We start from the raw sequence: 17,705 nt of genomic DNA, 5'->3' as shown, positions 1-17,705 counted from the left end.
AAGAAAGCAAACAATTGAAAAACATGGAGGAGTTTGAGGCTACAGTTGGAGGGGTGCAGCAGGAGGATGTGTTTATCATTCAAAATATGCATGAGGACGCTGATGTTGTGTCATGTTTAAAAAAGAAAAAAAGATGACTCCACCCAAATTAGTTATGCACAAACCCCCCTCCTCCTCCATGCCCACGCCCTCTGACCACAGCTCTGCTCATCCCTGCCCTGAGCAGAGTGTTAGTGTTGCCCAGTGTTGCCAGGCATCCCTGGAAGAGGAGGTGCATTCAAACTTGGAGAAGCAAGCAGGGGGAGAGAAAAGTTTCCCTGCGTGTGGTGTGCCTGTGTGTCTGACTGTTTGCCTTGTGCTCTTTCAGCAAGCCGAGTAGGATCTGGAGCTCATCTGAAATACATTAAACCCTGGAGAAGAACCATCCTCTGTAATCTAGCTGCGTTGACGCTCCACGGAGTGTTCCTATTCGCTGTCCAACGTACACCCATACATGTAGCAGCAGCTCCTCCAGAGACTGTTTGTGTCTCCTCAAGTCAAAATATTTTCCAGAGGGCAAGACTGCAGAGAGAAAAAGAGATCCAGGCGCTGGAAGAAGTCCGTTCCTCCTTCATAAAAACTTGGTAAATACCCCTTTTCAAACTTTTTAACCATGGCTTTAGTGATCAGCATGTATTTTAGCTTTTATTCAAATATATCCAGATTGTGAAACATAAGTGGAAACTGAGACTTGCTAGTTTTTGAGTGCAAATGTCATAACTAAGCTGCAGAATTCGTGAAATAAAACACTATCTAACTCTTAATAGTGTATTTGAACAGCTTTTTCCATTGCTTCATTTGGATATTAAAGTACGATTCCCCTGGCACTTGTTGATCCTGCATGTTACATTTCTTGTTCTAAGTCCAAGACTGTTGCAATTGTGGTGTACAAACCCACAAGGCATTTTCCACCATCCTTAAACTTTAGAAATTGATCCCAGAACCTAAACAAAACCTTTGATTCTCATGGAAACCCTTTAAAGCCACGTTTAATCGTACAGCTCGGCTGGCACAGAGCTTTTTGTGTGTAATGGCGATCAAATCCCATTTATTGTGTCTCATGTAGATCTCCAGGCTTCGCCATTTTGACAGAAAGCCTTTCCACACCGGTCTTGTGACATGTCAGGGCTGTGTTGCCCATTCTCCTCTGGGCAGACTTTCTTTTTTTTTTTTTTTAATAAATTTCCATTCAAATTGGATTTGCAAGAGAGAACCTCTCCACAGATGAGTTAACGTCTGCTGACACGTGTCTTACCCTTGTGCCTTTGAGTTAGTCTGCTTCTTATAATGAGTTGTGCCTTATAATTCCTAATCCAGTGTTTGTGTAGACTACGGTTAAGAAAAGGGTCAATTTGTTTTAAATATAGAGACTACCCTCTATGAGACAATTAAGCCGTGCACGTATTTCATGTTCCAGCAAGAGGAACAACCACGGTCAAAAGGAATGTCTTACTCATTTCACTGTATTAAAATGAACTCTGCCTGTGCAAATCCTCACGCAGGGTTGGGTTTGCAAGTTTTCCAGCGTGAACACCTACTTTTTCCAGGCCTGCTCTGACAATGCTTGGAAAAACTCCTGGTGGGCCGAAGCTTACTCCAGATTCCACATCCTTACTCTAGGTTGTGGCAGACTTTGATCACCAGATGCAAGATCACAAAGACACTTTTTGCCATCTGGATCATCTCTTTTTTTCTCTTTGGATTAACATCCACTTGTGTCCTCATTACAGGGGCTAAAGGCGATCAGCGTGGCGACTGTTGTCAAAGGGGAAGATCCAGTCTTCAAACGAAACGTCAGCCCTGTTGTCCCTTCTTGGCGAGCGCAGAGGACGTTTCAAGGACAAGTGAGCACATAGATACAGGAAACACCTGAAGGTTTTCCAAGGAAAAACAGCTCCAAACAACAAACGCACTCGGACATTGATTTTTGTAAGAAGCTCCCTGTCGTCTCGTTAGTCAATCAACATGTCACGCTGGGGGAGAAAGAATGTGAAGAAGGCGCCAGAGGTGATCCGCACTGTGACAGAAGGGCTCAAGTCCTTGTATCGTAAGAAGCTGCTGCCTCTGGAGGAATACTATGGTTTCCATGACTTCCATTCCCTCAGTCTGGAGGATGCAGACTTTGATAATAAGCCTATGGTGCTGGTGGTGGGACAGTACTCCACTGGAAAGACAACGTTCATCAAGTAAGTGATTACAGCTCTGCATCAAACATATATTCACTGGTCACATTTTGTGTGATTGCTCACCTATTTAAGAACCAGTACTGAAATAATCACAAGTTATGTGTGTGTGTGTGTGTGTGTGTGTGTGTGTGTGTGTGTGTGTGTGTGTGTGTGTGTGTGTGTGTGTGTGTGTGTGTGTGTGTGTGTGTGTGTGTGTGTGTGTGTGTGTGTGTGTGTGTGACACAGGTATCTGCTGGAGCAGGATATTCCTGGGAGCAGGGTGGGACCTGAACCCACCACTGACTGCTTCACTGCCATCATGCATGGGGAGGTAGAGGGAGTCATCCCCGGAAACGCCCTTATCGTAGACCCCAACAAGCCTTTCCGCAAACTCAACCCTTTTGGAAACACCTTTCTCAACAGGTGAGAGCGGGACTTTATTCAGCGTGTTGTGTAATGATTCCACTGAGGGAGTTGAGATATCAGCATGAAATGGATAGACTATGTGAGAGAACGCAAGAAGGGGAAACAGGGAAGGAGATATAACGGAAAGTTTTTTAGCTCTTTGGAATTTCAGATCCTCGTGCCAAATTTCAGAGTGGGGAGGCACTTGCCTTATTTGTGGAAAAATGGAGAAAGGGAGCGATATCACCGGTGATGAAAGCTAATGTACTCAGAGAGGAACTGCAATGTACCCAAGTTCAAAGACGAGGTCAGAGGGCTCCATGGCCCCTCGGGGCAAAGACAAATAGATGACGTCACAGACTTTGTGAGGCCCAGGGAACCTGTAAGAGAAAGCTTAACACTGAAGTGCTTTCCTCTTCTCTGTTTAATGTCTGTGCTGCTGGATTTCTGTGTATGTTTTTCCACTGATGTAAACCACGAAAAGGGTCGCATGTTTTACAATAAAGTGCTGTTAGCTGTTTGAAATGTGGTCATGCAGACTGGAAGGGAACGCAGTCTTGCAGTCGATGGGGCCCTTAAGTAAAATTTCTGATACCAGTTTTTCCGGAGTCCCTCTCTCCCGCTACAGGGTGTGTTTGTTAGCGTATTTGCGTCTCTCCATTTGCTTTGACTTCCTGTTCGGGGACCGGTAGGCTCGTTAAACTCATAAACCGCAGGAAGTGGTGTTGTTGTTCTAAGCCACACATCGTTAGCTGGCCTTATTGTTTGATTTTGGCAGAAGTGGTCATTTTCCTTCAGGAAGCCCACAGCAACGAGACGCCTGGTTGAACACAATGGCCTGCAGTGGGAGGGGTGGGGAAGGGGCAGCTTCCAATCTGCTCCTCGGATCACATTGGCTTCTTTGATAAGCGTTTACTATTTTCCACATGATTTAGATTCTTCCCTCCTGCTCTGATTTTCAAACAAAACTGACCTCTCTGAACATGGTCTTATCGTTGTTTATGTGACTTGGCTCCTGTCTGATGCAAATACCAGGTTCCAGTGCGCCCAGATGCCCAACCAGGTCCTGGAGAGCATCAGCATTATTGACACACCGGGGATCCTGTCCGGTGCTAAGCAGAGAGTGAGCCGAGGTGAGAAGGGTACCAAAGGTGCCAAAGGTGAGGAGAGGGAATGGGGGGCCTTCAGAGACACACATCCGTGACCATCGACTCACAAACTCATGACCTTGACACGCCTGGCTAACCCATGGGACCAGTTTACTCTGTCACCACAACACTTGGCAGCGGGGCAAGAAAACATCTCAGCAGTACACTGAACAGCCATAAAACCCTAATCAGGAACAGAGATGGTACAGACAAAGATTCTGTCAGCACATCTGGAGGAATGTACCGTTGAGAAATAACTATCATCATCATCATCATCTCACAGTATTTTTTTCACTTTTCTGTTCATCCATGCTTTAAGTAACGCATTATTACTCAAATCAATCTGCATGAGCAACTAATACTTTTAAAGGGTCAGTGCATATACATTGTAAAAAAACAAACATATTACCTCACTTACCACTGTTGGTATCTGGCAGATGGTTTCAGTTTTATCTGTTGAGGTTTTGAAATGTCTCTGAGATTTCTGCCTCCAACCGAAATACAACGGAGGTGAATGGAATGTTGTTTGTGGTACTCGCAGCAGTGCAAAATTAAGGAAAAAGAAAAAAGAAGTCCCAGTTTCTCTGGATAATCCAAACAATTTATTTGGTAAAATGTAGTTCCAGTGCAAACTGCTCACAGTGAAGTTTACAGGTATTCCAGATTAACTGGGATAATGTTTTTGAAAAGATGATGCTGTTCCACAGTTATGGAATACTCTGTAACAAGTAAAAGTTCTGCATTCAAAACTGTACTGAAGTAAATGTACAAAAGCATCAAAATGTACTTAAAGTGCAAAGAGTAAAAGTACTGATTATGCACAATGACCCATTTCAGAATAATATACTTCTAGTGTATTGTTGAATTATGATCGATAGATTGATAGATATAATTGAAAGATACATTTACATATCACGTTGATATTGTAGCTGATAAATGTGGGGCTAATTTTAATTCCTTTATATACTGGTGTTTAGCTTAACCTTTAACAATATATCATTATATTTGTTCATACTATTTTGTGTTATTAGTTAAAGAATCTTAAAAGTAACTAGCAACTATAATTCAAAAGTATATTGTTTCCCTCTGAATTGCAAGTATAAAGTAACATAAAATAGGAACTATAATAATAGTACCTCAAAATTGTGTTTGAGTTCAATACTCTTGCATACAGTTAGGCCCTGGTGTCTGAGCGTACAGCTGGGTTGGACAGATTGAGATAAGAGGTGTGAAGGGTTTGTGTCTGTGTCGACCTTCTCCCCTCTCCTGCCCCTTTTTTTCTGTTAAGAGCATGCTGCTTACGTTACTTCATATCTTAGTTATTCAACCTTGTTTTATGCAAACAGGCTATGACTTCCCAGCGGTGCTGCGCTGGTTTGCGGAGCGTGTGGACCTCATCATCCTGCTGTTCGATGCCCATAAACTGGAGATATCAGACGAGTTCTCCGAGGCCATCGGTGCCCTGAAGGGCAACGAGGACAAGCTGCGTGTGGTGCTCAACAAGGCAGACATGGTGGGCACCCAACAGCTGATGAGAGTGTACGGTGCACTCATGTGGTCCCTGGGGAAGGTGTTTGGCACCCCGGAGGTTCTGCGCGTCTACATTGGCTCCTTCTGGTCCGAGCCACTGATGGTTACCGACAACCGGAAGCTGTTTGAGCTGGAGGAGGAAGATCTCTTCGCTGACATCCAAAACCTTCCGCGCAATGCAGCTCTGCGCAAGCTCAATGACCTGGTCAAGAGGGCGCGTCTTGTTAGGGTGGGTCTTTATTGGCTTATCAACATGCTCTTCAAATGTTTATTGACAGGATGACGTATCTGCACTTTAGTCAAGTAAGTTGTGTTAACACTTTAGTATGTGTACTGTTTTTTTTCTTCTTCTAAATCCCAGGTCCATGCCCACATCATCAGCTATCTGAAGCAGGAGATGCCTTCTGTCTTCAGGAAGGACAATAAGAAGAAGAATCTGATCTACCAGCTGCCAGTGATTTTCTCTAAGATCCAGCTGCAGCACAACATTTCTGCTGGAGACTTCCCAGATTGTACCAAAATGCAGGTGAGTCTGTTTTTTTTTTTTTTTATTACAAGCGGGCACATCTGGGAGGCAATTATGCAAAGACTTCCCTTTGAGTTCTAACAGGTTCGTTATATATAAGTGTAACTTGAAGTGTACAACCTAACATATTTGAATCATTCCCTTTTTGAAGGAGCAACTGATGGTTCATGATTTTAGCAAGTTCAAAACCTTGAAGCCCAACCTGATGACGGCCTTGGATGAGCTGCTGTCAGCTGACATTGCCAAACTGATGCCCCTCCTGCGGCAGGAGGAGCTGGAAGCAGGCGAGCAACTAGGTGTGCAGGGTGGAGCCTTCATAGGGACACGTGCCGGACCGTTCGGAGAGGGCGACCCCTTTGCGCAGGAGAACGGAGAGGGATGTGAGGAAGAGGAAGATTGGGTGGTGACCAAAGACAAGCCTAAATATGATGAAATCTTCTACAACCTCGCTCCCAATGAGGGCAAGCTGAGCGGCAACAAGGCTAAGGACTGGATGGTGAGCTCCCGCCTGCCCAACTCGGTGCTGGGCCGCATCTGGAAGTTGTCTGATGTGGACCACGATGGCATGCTCGATGATGAAGAATTTGCCCTGGCCAGCCACCTGATTGAGGTCAAGCTGGAGGGCCATGGTCTTCCCCCTGAGCTTCCCACGCGTCTGATCCCGCCCTCCAAACGCAGGCAGAAGGGCTCTGATGCATAGACATGTCACAGAGTCCCTGGAGCTGAGAGAGACTCTTCTCTATTGGCTGTGCTACTGTTTGTGTTTGCTCGTTTCGCCCCCCAGACCCAGGTCAAAATGTTTGTTTGTAATGCTTTCAACTTCTCCTCTGAGACAGATTTTGGTCTCGCACAATGGAACATACTGTATTAAAGCGTAAGTCAGTCCTTTGTGACCGACTGCAGAAAATTGTGTATTAAGAAATCACGGGTCTGGTTGCTTCTTCCCTTTTGGCTCCTCAAAGTTAGCTTTTTATGATGAGTTTTAGAAATATATATCTACTTGTGTTTGCATAGCAGAATAGATTAAAGGCTGGCACCCTCTAAGTGAGCAGTATTCAGCGTATATTTGAAAGAGTACAGAGCTAAACATTCCTTCAGTGACTAGATCAGAGTGGCACAGTATTAAAAGTATTGATCATTTGTAGGATTATACCATTTTCAGGTCTGATCAAATGATTTGTTAAATCATTTTCAACTCAAACTGGCAGCACAAATCTAATAACCTATATGCAATCACTTCCAATGCTTTACATGCCACCATTTTGTGCATAAACTTTATACATTATTTTTGTAATTGTTGCTGTTGTTTTTTATGTGCTGGAGCTAGACATCAGTTGTATGAAAGAACATTACTTGCTGGGATTAACTTTTCATTGATATATTACTGACTACTGTACGCAGCTCCACCAAACTGTTCTTATGTTAACTATTATTGTAACCAAATAAAATTCCCAGACTGTGTTTTGTGTCTTTAGTGACCATTTTATTTGTTCAAAAAATGGACAAGGCTTGATAAAGTCAGTAAAAGTTGAGTTCTTCAAATGTCTACAGTTAATCATAAAGTCAAATACAGAACTGATAGTTGACTGCATATAATTTGGCTCTTTTTTTAACAGGATTTGCTTTTCTATCGTGCTCACTTGGTCTCTTGGTGACGGACCAGATAAACAGTGAGTCACGCTCTCCCCTGCCAAGTCCCCATACCACCATTTTCCGAGACTCTCTGCCCTCTAACTCCCACCATCTGAAGCCTTTTCTGGGCCTCCCTCACACGCACACACGCAGTTTAACAGTCCATTCCCCTTCACCCATGTTTACTTCTACATTCACTCCCTCGGTAGCATGCCTGTGTATGTTTTTGATTCCATCCTGCATACACTATGCGGCAAAGCACAAATATGTGTCCCGTGTAGAGCCGTGTGTGTTTCACATAAGGCATTCAAGGTTCGCAGAAGAAGGGTTGGTCTCCCCCTCCCTGTTCCACTCCCCCATGGAAAGACACACAAATGAGAAACAGAGGCAATGCAGCCCTTTCCTCCCTGCTCTCTGGCTTACAGTGACTCACATGTGAAGAATGTGGTGGGTTGGCCCAAGAGTTATTAATATATCCTTTCCTAGGGTCCGCTAAGTTTCCTCATGCTCATACCCAGGATCTAGACACTGTACCTTTATGAAAGACTTTAACAACATCCCCCTATTTGGAGAATTCCTGAGCTAGACCTACAGCACACCATGCCCTCTCCTGTGTATATATGTGTGTGTGTGTGTGTGTGTGTGTGTGTGTGTGTGTGTGTGTGTGTGTGTGTGTGTGTGTGTGTGTGAGAGAGAAAGAAGGAGGGGATATGTGGAAAAAGTCAAGTGAGGTGACAAAATACAACCCAGATGGAACAAAGTTTCTTGACTAGAAAATGAATCTATGTTGTGTTCTTGTGTATTTTCAAGTCATTGCTACCAATGGCATTTTAATGAGTTGATTCAAATATCCCCATAGCAGTTTGAACAATGCCCCCGTTACATAGTGAGGCTGTGCTGAGTCATAAACCATCTCAAACAGTTGTGTGCTCAAATCAAGCTACAGCCTTGGGGTTAAACTTACAGGCAGGCTACAGCAGTGGATCCCCTCAACAACATCTGACATCCCCAACAATGGAGCTTACTCAACGAAACCGAGGTCTCCGTATACGTCACTCAGTGTTTACGTGGGGAATTCCTCACTCGCAACCCTTCCATCGAAGGAAAAACTGAGGTCAACAACACTGTAGAGGAGTGACATCTGGTGGATACAGGATTCCTGGCAACCTTACACTGAAAATGTACACAACAGTGTCCAACTGTAGATGGCAGACTGGAGGCATGCAGCTGCTTATCTTACAAGAAAGGTTCACAAGTCTGTATATATGAAATACTGGTCGCTGTAATTGTTCCCCCTGTTCGCAATGGCCCTGAAGGGATCCATGATGTGGGTCAAAATCCTTTTGTGCAAATCAACATTTCAATGTTCAGCTGAAACTAATAAGAGTCTTCAGCTGAATTTAAGATTGAATTTTTATTTCAAACAGCTGGACGCAGGGACTGTGGATTTGGACCAGCTATCATTTTTCTCTTCATGGCCAGCATGGACTGAGGTGATAGTTACGTCAGGCAATCTCTTTTAATTTGCATATGGACATGCGAGTACTATAACTGGAAAGACTAAAGAAAATGGAACCTATCCTTTAACCTCCCCAATTTTTTTTTTTTTAAAGAAAGTTTTTATTAAAGTCAATCTGTTTTTATTCAGTTGTACATCAGTTATTGGCTGATATAATGTGTCAATAATGAGTAAAGACAGTTACAGAGAACATTCAATTTTATTATCATTCCAAAAAAGTGAGCAAACATTATTGAAAAGCTCAAATATTTCCCATATTTCCTGCCTATACATGGCATATTCTGCTCTGATTAAATACCTGACTCAAGCTGTAACATTGAGAAACTAATGTATGACATATGCAAAATATTATGCAAACCATGAAGGAAAACCTACTGTATCCCTATTAAGAGACAAAATACATGTAGTATCAAAGGCAAAGTTATACAAGTGTATATAAAATATCTTTCAATTCAAATATTCATTCCACTCATGGCACATTAAGTCATGACTAAAGGTTTTAATCAAATGTCACAAAAAGGCAGATTTAATCACTTTAGCCAAACAAGCATTTCAATTATTTTCCCCAATTGTTTGCAAGACATTTTTTACTTTTTCCTGAAGCGCTTAGAAACTGAAATGGTTTTTGATGTCTTTGATCTGTTTCATCATGTCACCAATTTGCTGTCCCTGCTCCCTGAGGACATCCTGAACAACCTTCTTCTGCTGGGCATTGAGTGAGACCGTTGTCCTGGCTGAAGGCACATCCTTGTCCACTTGTGTCTTCTGGTAATCCATCTTCATGTTCACCTGTTTGATGCAGTTGTCAAGGTGTTTCAGTTGGTCGACAATGGTCTGCAGCTCCTTCTTCATATCCTTTTCACTGTTTGACAGTATGGGTAGTCGGCTTTGCAGGCTGCCCAGCACTTTTTTAACCCCGTTCATAATGGTTTCCTGGCGATACTTTGCATCTTCGTACTTGTCAGCCAGCCTCTCAGCTGCCTCTCTCAGACTCTTCCTCTCCTCCCTGCACAGAGTCAGCTCTTCCAGCTGCTTGTTCTTCTGGCCTGTCAGGAGTTTAACCCTTCTCTGCATCTCTTCCCGGGCCATGTCCTGCTTGAGAATGTACTCCTCACGGAAGACCTGTGTGGCTCTGCTGAGGAGCTGCAGACACTCTGGAGGTGGCGGCGACGAGTCCTTGTCCCCAGCCTTCAGTACGAGAGGATTGGTGGAGCTGCGTGCCAGGATGTTGCGGATGTGCTGCTCAAAAGAGTCGTTGGCCAGCCCGCGCAGAGGGGAGCTACCAGAGCCTGGACCTGGATGCGTACAGAGCAGGGGAGGGGAGGGAGGGCGAATGGAGCTCAGCAGGGGCAACAGGATGCACTCGTAGGTGCTGGTGATGCAGATCATGGTGGCGCCCAAGGAGAGGTCGGACACAATCACAAAGCCACGAACCGGAGCTGACTGACTAGATTGGAGTGGTCTGGTACAAAGAATGTGCTCTACAATACAGCGCTTCTCAGCAGCCAGCTCCTGGAGATTGTCCTTATCCTCCTCACCGGACTGGAGGAAGTTCTGCAGCTTGTTGACCCAGATTAGCCCCACACTGTGCACTCCTGCTTCGTGGGTGCAGTGATACCTCTGCTGGCAAAGGGGGTCTCTGTGCAGTCTGATCGGGCAGGTGAAATCAAACTCTTGAGGTTCCTCGTCCTCTCCTGTGGCTACTTTGAGGGTGAGCTCCAGCTCAACGCACTCAAACACATAGAGAGCCGGCACTGCGTCTGTGCCTCGGATCCACTTTTCCACTGCCCCGGACTCTTCCTCTTCTTCGGACTCCAGCACCACACAGTGATACAGCGTGCCCGTTTCTGTGGCGATGACCAGGATGCTGGGTACGCATGGCAGACAGAGAATGGCACAGGCATCATACCCATAGTTATCCTCTGCTGCAGGATACATTGGGAGGGGTCCAACGGGTTTGGTTAGACTCACACCCTTTGCCTGGCTGGTGTAGCTCACATAGGTCTCCCCGTTTTCGTAGAGGATGTACAGAGGGTACACCAGCTGCTCTTTGGAGCCCTGTGCAGCCAGCTGCCGAAGTGGGGAGGAAATCGGCCCGAAGTCAAACGCCACCGCTATCTCGCCTAAAGATGCTGCGTAGGAGCGGACCTGAGGATGGCCGCTGGTGTCATCTTCCGACTGCGACACTGACAGGACTTTGGCCGGCGTCTGGGGCGACTTCATGCCGTAAAACCTGATGGTGTTGTCGGATGTGAGCAGCACCAAATGGGGCTCATCGGTCTCGCTGGGGTACCAAGCCGCCTGCCGCAGACTCACAGACGGGGAGCTGGTGAAGAAGCGCTCCGCCACCGGGATGGTTTTGCAGTTGATTTCTCTCCGTCCGCCCTCGAACTCGGACCTCTTGCCCCACCGCTGAGGAAGCTCCAGCACCGAGGCACCCCGCAGCCCGACCAGGGCGACGTGGTGCTGGGTCGGGCTGAGCAACACCTGGCACAGCTCGAAGAGCGGAGGGTTGATGCACAGCAAGGTTTGGTAGTTCCCGCTACCGGGACTCTCATCCGTGTTTAGATGCCGCAAGTTGGTGGTGTAAAACACGCGGTCTGTGTCATCCCACACGAATAAATCCCCCCCTAAACAAAAGGTGAGGTTCTTAGCGACCCCTCTTTCATTTGTGTTGGGTTCCAAATCCAACTTCTGGCGTATTTTCTGGAATATAGAGTGGTTTGGTAGGTCGCTCAGCCAGCGCTCTGTGCCGAAAGCCGCCATCTTGATTTCCTCCCTGCTCGCCAAGGAACAGCAGCCCATGGCAACGAGAGCGCTCTGCTTTACGACAGTTATTTAACGTATTACGGTGGCCGGTGTCGTATATTTTGCAGAATCACCATGGCGTTGAAAGAGACCGCAGGGCTGTATGAGACACTCAAAACGGAGTGGAACAAGAAAAACCCTAACCTGAATAAATGTGGAGAACTTTTGACCAAACTTAAGGTAGAGTTACACATTAACGTGTGTTCTTTTCTGTGTGTATGAGTCGAAGCAGGAACACCAGCGCTGTTAGCTAAGCATGCTAGCTTAGGCTAGCCATGCTAACGTTGTGCTATAGTTTTATTGTAGCTAACGTTACCTATCGTTGTGCAATGATATTCCTTTTGGGATGATACCTTTGAATGTAAATGACTAACCCTAATTTAGTGTTAATCTGATGATGCAATGTCGTCTTATTAGGCTTTGTGTTGTGACAGGCTAACGTTAACGTACCGTCGGCTAATTCATTGTCCAGTTAGTTCCGACCTGGAACTTACAACCAAGATACACATGCGAGAATTGGCTTCTTTGCTTCTCTAACTTTAGCGTTTACTTCTCTATTAATCATATTGAACTTATCTTGTTCAACGCTAGTTAATGCTTACTATTTTCTGCTGACGTCACATGTGATACAGTTCTAAAGGAACCAATATTCAGATCTTCTATTTAGCTACAAAACGTTCTAAGTTAAAAGTGCCCTTTCCAAGTGAAAGTCCTGCATTCAGGATCAAGCCCGTTTCAGAATGGTATTGATTAGATTACTAGATTATGATTATTGATGCCTTAATGTGTCACTTAAATGTTGATGTGTACATCACTTAAATGTTGATGTAAATCACTTAAATGTTGATGTGCACATCACTTAAATGTTGATGTGTACATCACTTAAATGTTGATGTGCACATCACTTAAATGTTGATGTGTACATCACTTAAATGTTGATGTGTAAATCACTTAAATGTTGATGTGTACATCACTTAAATGTTGATGTGTACATCACTTAAATGTTGATGTGCACATCACTTAAATGTTGATGTGTACATCACTTAAATGTTGATGTGTACATCACTTAAATGTTGATGTGCACATCACTTAAATGTTGATGTGTACATCACTTAAATGTTGATACATCACTTAAATACATCACTTAAATGTTGATGTGTAAATCACTTAAATGTTGATGTGCACATCACTTAAATGTTGATGTGTACATCACTTAAATGTTGATGTGTACATCACTTAAATGTTGATGTGTACATCACTTAAATGTTGATGTGTACATCACTTAAATGTTGATGTGTACATCACTTAAATGTTGATGTGTACATCACTTAAATGTTGATGTGCACATCACTTAAATGTTGATGTGTACATCACTTAAATGTTGATGTGTACATCACTTAAATGTTGATGTGTACATCACTTAAATGTTTGATGTGTACATCACTTAAATGTTGTGTAAATCACTTAAATGTTGATGTGTACATCACTTAAATGTTGATGTGTAATCACTTAAATGTTGATGTGTACATCACTAAATGTTGATGTGCACATCACTAAAATGATGCCAAATAAATGTTATGAGGTAAACGTACAATATTTGTTCCAAAATGTACTTGAGTAAAGATAATAATTAGCATTCAATGTGAATACTCAAAAGTACATGTATTAGTAGGTATAGTCCACCACTGATGAAGGATATGTGTCATTATTTTAGATCATGACAAACATTTAGGATAAGCAACAATTTCAAATTTTGGAGAAAATGACATCAAACTTCTTTTGCAGGTTTCATTACTGGAGCTGAACTTCTTACCTACCAGTGGGTCTGCGCTCACTAAGCAGCAGCTCATTTTAGCTCGTGAGTAAAGGCGGCATGTCAAGCTGACAGACAACATTCATATTCATCATGGATTAGCGTTTGTATTCCAGTTATCCAGAAGATATCCCTAATTAAGAAAGATTTGTGTTTGTGTTTCAGGTGATGTCCTTGAAATTGGAGCTTTGTGGAGTATCCTCAAGAAGGACATCCCATCCTTTGAGAGATACATGGCCCAGCTAAAATGTTACTACTTTGATTACAAGTAATGTCACCTTTTCATTCTTTAATGTGTAGTGGGATTTTGCTACATAGCATTCACTGGGCTATTCTAACATAACCCTTTTTCTTTTACCTTTTGTCATTAAGGGATGAACTGCCTGAAGCTGCCTACATGCATCAGTTACTTGGACTGAACCTGCTCTTCCTGCTCTCACAGAACCGTGTGTCTGAGTTTCACACAGAACTTGAGAGACTGAGTGCACGAGATATTCAGGCCAACGTATACATCAGACACCCAGTGTCCCTAGAGCAGGTGCTGCAATTTTCCCTTTCACAAAGCACAAATTCAGGGTTTGATATTGCAACTGTTGTAAAATGTTGATATTTATGTGTCCAATTAGGAAGTCATTTTTGCCCTCACAAATATTTTTACATTACTACTGCAGTAGGAATAGGTAGTTGGTTGTCCAGTAAATTATGGACCAGCACCCAGAGGTTTATTAGTAGACTATTAGCTGTGTTTTGGTGTAGTGGTGCCCTCAAATTGCTGAATAATTTCCTTCAAATGATCATATTCACCCTCTTTGTCATTGTCTCCTAATTGGCTATCCAGAATTGATGGTAATTGGCCGACATGCCTTCGTAATGCATTTCAAAATAAATTGTGAAAATTGGGTCATAGACAATCTACCTGAGTAACCAAGATTTAGATTTTGGCCTGATATCCATGGATGTGCTATCTGTGATATGTTTTACTCACAAATATACATTCAAAGGTACAAATTACTAATTAATTGCACGAAAATAATTTAAAAAAATCCCACAGATAAATGCTGGACTCTTTGGAATTGTCTATTCACACATAATATGAACATTGTGTAATAATAATAATATGTAAATATGACTGTGATGTTTTATATCCTCTCCTTATCTTTTCAGTACTTGATGGAAGGAAGCTACAACAAGGTATTTCTTGCCAAAGGCAACATCCCTGCTGAGAGCTACACCTTTTTTATAGATATTCTGCTCGACACAATTCGGTAAGAATCAATATGGTAGCTAGCATGCCTGCTATCATTTCTCTTTATTTTTTTATTTTACTATGTTTAATCTGATTGTTCTGTAATCAGCAAGTCAAAAAATGACCAGGTGATAAAATGCCATCGTATTTAAAGAACACTTGAACTAAATCTGTGACGTTTTAATTGCAGTGATGAGATCGCAGGATGCATAGAAAAGGCATATGAGCAGATCCAGTTCAGTGAGGCCACCCGTGTGCTTTTCTTCAGTTCCCCCAAAAAGATGACAGATTATGCCAAGAAGGTATGTATAGATTTTGTTTGGAAAAATAGACTTAAATTGAATGCCAATGTTGGTACTGTGCAGAGATTACCATATACATTTTTTTTAAGTGTTTTGTATTTTGAAGTTTCATTTGAAAATAATTGTAGGGGAAATTAAGTGTCTCAGTAACAGGCAACTGTCTTACTTAGGTTTTATTTATCTGAAGAAAAAAAAGTTATGCTGGTAACTAAAACACAAAGACAGATTTAATGCCAACTATAAATTAAAACATTTCACCTCGTACGTGTCGTTTCTATCAGAGATGTTTCTTCATACTTGGTTTGTTGCAGATGTTAACAGCAGATACAAAAAACATGTACCTTGCACTGACAGAATGTGAAAACCCATGTGATTTTACAAATGTGAACAATAGTTGCAACAGCCTGTTAGGGTTCTAAAACAAATCCAAGCCTAATTCAGACCATCAATAATTTGGTCCAACAATTGGGCCTGTTTTTAAATAAGAGGAAACACATTTAATAAATTATGCAAGGTGGAAAAAGTAGCCAGGCAAGTTTTCTTATCATTTCAGCTCTGAAATTGAAACAAAATTCCATCCTTGATTCTTTCCGACAAAGAATGAAATTGCCGAACAGCCAAATCTTATTGTTGTTTCATTTCAGAGAGGATGGAGTTTGAGCCCAGATGGCTATTACTCTTTCACAACTCAGCAGCAGCGGACAGAAGAGGTGACCATCCCCTCTACAGAGCTGGCACAACAGGTCATCGAATATGCACGACAGCTGGAAATGATTGTGTAATCCGCCCCCAGGAACACACTCAGACACACAGGCCGCTGATCCAGTGTGCATCAAGTCCGCTCCCGTGCAGTTTCCCTGAGGAATATGACCTAATTGAATGCAGAGTGGTTGAGTTGTTGCCCATATCTCAAAAATCAACCTTTTTTTTTCATGTATTTCAGTTATCTGCAGGTCTATCTCTCTGGAAGTTTGCTTTCTTTTTAAAAGAGGGGGAACAAAACTAAAAGTATCACTGGTGACCCGTCTGTAGTCAGCATTGCTACACATGTACCTTTTATTGAAGACATTCAAGGTTTCAATGGTCCAGGTAGTTATTTTATCCAAAACGACATTAAAACTCAGCTCTTTAACAACTACTACAAAGTTAATTACATCACCACCCTGTTACCTTTTCTGTCAGTGTCACACAAAACAATCTACTGAACATTTTTCCTCCTAATTCAAGCAAACTCTTTTTGTATACAAAGTTAATTTACTCTTTAGTAAAGCCCACAGAAATGCATTGCCCTTGCCTTGTATCTTAGCAACTGACAGAATTGCCATTGAAGATGGTGTGTTTTCTAAGTGGTAATGCCTCTTACTCCCTTGATGGTTTGTAATCCAGTTGATATTACAATGCAAATCTTTGTCTGCAATAAACTATTCAGAAAATATATTTTTGAATGACTGGGTTTCTGTTTTTTTACACTACATTTCTAACTTTCTTAGAAAGCAAGTCTTTTGAAGGAACTGAGAAACTTTACTAAATGGCAGTCATTAATATAACAGCCTTCCAGTGTCTTCTATCATGGATGAGAATATTCTCCCTCCTCTGTCTCTCTCAGTGCTATCAAAGCTGCAAGTCTTGCTCTGGTGAACCAAATAGGTTCACACAGGTGGTTTGGGCATTCACTAAACCTGTAGAACTTCCTGATTCCTTAAACAATGGTATTCAGACTGGTACGCCAATAAATGAACATGCAAAACAATTTGCACTTATTTTCTAGGCTAGAGATTGTGTATAAAATAGACTTAACAAGAAACATCCAATTTATATTGAACATTGACTATACTATAAAATAGCTTGAGGTGTAATCTGTAACCCACCACTTTTGGACATTTGGTGGCAAAACTGCTCTCGGTTCAGTTGGACAGCAGGTGAACCACGGGTGGAGTCCTGTCTACTAGCCCTATGAGTTGATGTGTTGCACCTTCTCTGAGCACCTGATTTCAAAAGCCCCCCCCTCCCAAGCAGCAGCCTCTTTTAGCCACTCTCCCTGCCAGCTGAGCAGAGTCTCTCCAAATCACTCTGTTTGCTTCTTGTTTTGTTTATTTGATAAATGAAAAGTTTGGCTTCTGTGGTAGGTAGGAACCAGGGTTTCTCAGTTTACAAGACATTTGGCTTAGTGTGGCATTCAGCTGCCTTCACTCTGCTGGTTGGTGGAAGGAGAGGGGATTTAGTTATTGGGCGTGATGTTTAGTGGCAGTAGGCTTCAGTTGTTGGATGGCTTATCTTCCCTGTGTTGGGGAAGTGGTTAGGGTTGTTTGCAAGTACCATTTTTGTGTTATTGGTCTTGCGTTGTGTTAAAGCAATCTTATGTGTGCTACCCTTTCACTAGTGCTTTTTGAGGGTGGAATCTCTTTGGCTATGTCTGTTTTATGTTGGTTACTTTTACTGGCTAATTTGTGAGTTCATATACTTTATGCCTCTTATTTGAGTGTAACAGTTTGCTGCCTTAGAACAGACTTTTTTTTGTATACCTGTGTGAGCAGAAGGTGGTGCTGCTGCACTAGAAAGGTAAATTGCTGTC

At 42.7% G+C, this 17,705-nt stretch overlaps 3 protein-coding genes across 3 annotated transcripts; 2 read left to right on the top strand and 1 right to left on the bottom strand.

Moving 5' to 3' along the window:
• Positions 1 to 217: 217 nt before the first annotated feature.
• On the top strand, positions 218 to 7,274 carry ehd2b (EH-domain containing 2b). The gene is made up of 7 exons (XM_054609333.1): positions 218 to 623; positions 1,770 to 2,225; positions 2,451 to 2,627; positions 3,645 to 3,742; positions 5,104 to 5,516; positions 5,649 to 5,813; positions 5,965 to 7,274. The coding sequence occupies exons 2-7, from the start codon at positions 2,005 to 2,007 to the stop codon at positions 6,511 to 6,513; spliced, it is 1,623 nt and encodes a 540-aa protein (XP_054465308.1). The 5' UTR covers positions 218 to 623; positions 1,770 to 2,004; the 3' UTR covers positions 6,514 to 7,274.
• A 1,829-nt stretch (positions 7,275 to 9,103) lies between these two features.
• nup88 (nucleoporin 88) lies at positions 9,104 to 11,809 on the bottom strand. Its single transcript, XM_054609211.1, has one exon. The coding sequence runs from the start codon at positions 11,767 to 11,769 to the stop codon at positions 9,571 to 9,573; it is 2,199 nt and encodes a 732-aa protein (XP_054465186.1). The 5' UTR covers positions 11,770 to 11,809; the 3' UTR covers positions 9,104 to 9,570.
• psmd8 (proteasome 26S subunit, non-ATPase 8) lies at positions 11,810 to 16,559 on the top strand. The gene is made up of 7 exons (XM_054609456.1): positions 11,810 to 11,952; positions 13,558 to 13,630; positions 13,751 to 13,853; positions 13,958 to 14,123; positions 14,750 to 14,850; positions 15,022 to 15,133; positions 15,778 to 16,559. Exons 1-7 carry the CDS (start codon positions 11,848 to 11,850, stop codon positions 15,913 to 15,915), a joined length of 798 nt encoding a protein of 265 aa, XP_054465431.1. The 5' UTR covers positions 11,810 to 11,847; the 3' UTR covers positions 15,916 to 16,559.
• Positions 16,560 to 17,705: the final 1,146 nt, after the last annotated feature.

This window comes from Anoplopoma fimbria, chromosome 1, assembly GCF_027596085.1.
Source record: "Anoplopoma fimbria isolate UVic2021 breed Golden Eagle Sablefish chromosome 1, Afim_UVic_2022, whole genome shotgun sequence".
Lineage (NCBI taxonomy): Eukaryota > Metazoa > Chordata > Actinopteri > Perciformes > Anoplopomatidae > Anoplopoma > Anoplopoma fimbria.
Note: the sequence above shows the minus strand (reverse complement) of the source record. Positions and strands in the feature narration are given on the sequence as shown.

Coding starts and splice junctions, on each gene's coding strand:
- ehd2b (XM_054609333.1), top strand. CDS start 2,005: ATGTCACGCTGGGGGAGAAAGAATGTGAAGAAGGCGCCAGAGGTGATC. Junction 2,628..3,644: donor GGAAACACCTTTCTCAACAG/GTGAGAGCGGGA, acceptor TGCAAATACCAG/GTTCCAGTGCGCCCAGATGC. Junction 5,814..5,964: donor CAGATTGTACCAAAATGCAG/GTGAGTCTGTTT, acceptor CCCTTTTTGAAG/GAGCAACTGATGGTTCATGA.
- nup88 (XM_054609211.1), bottom strand. CDS start 11,769: ATGGGCTGCTGTTCCTTGGCGAGCAGGGAGGAAATCAAGATGGCGGCT.
- psmd8 (XM_054609456.1), top strand. CDS start 11,848: ATGGCGTTGAAAGAGACCGCAGGGCTGTATGAGACACTCAAAACGGAG. Junction 11,953..13,557: donor AACTTTTGACCAAACTTAAG/GTAGAGTTACAC, acceptor CTTCTTTTGCAG/GTTTCATTACTGGAGCTGAA. Junction 13,631..13,750: donor GCAGCAGCTCATTTTAGCTC/GTGAGTAAAGGC, acceptor TTTGTGTTTCAG/GTGATGTCCTTGAAATTGGA.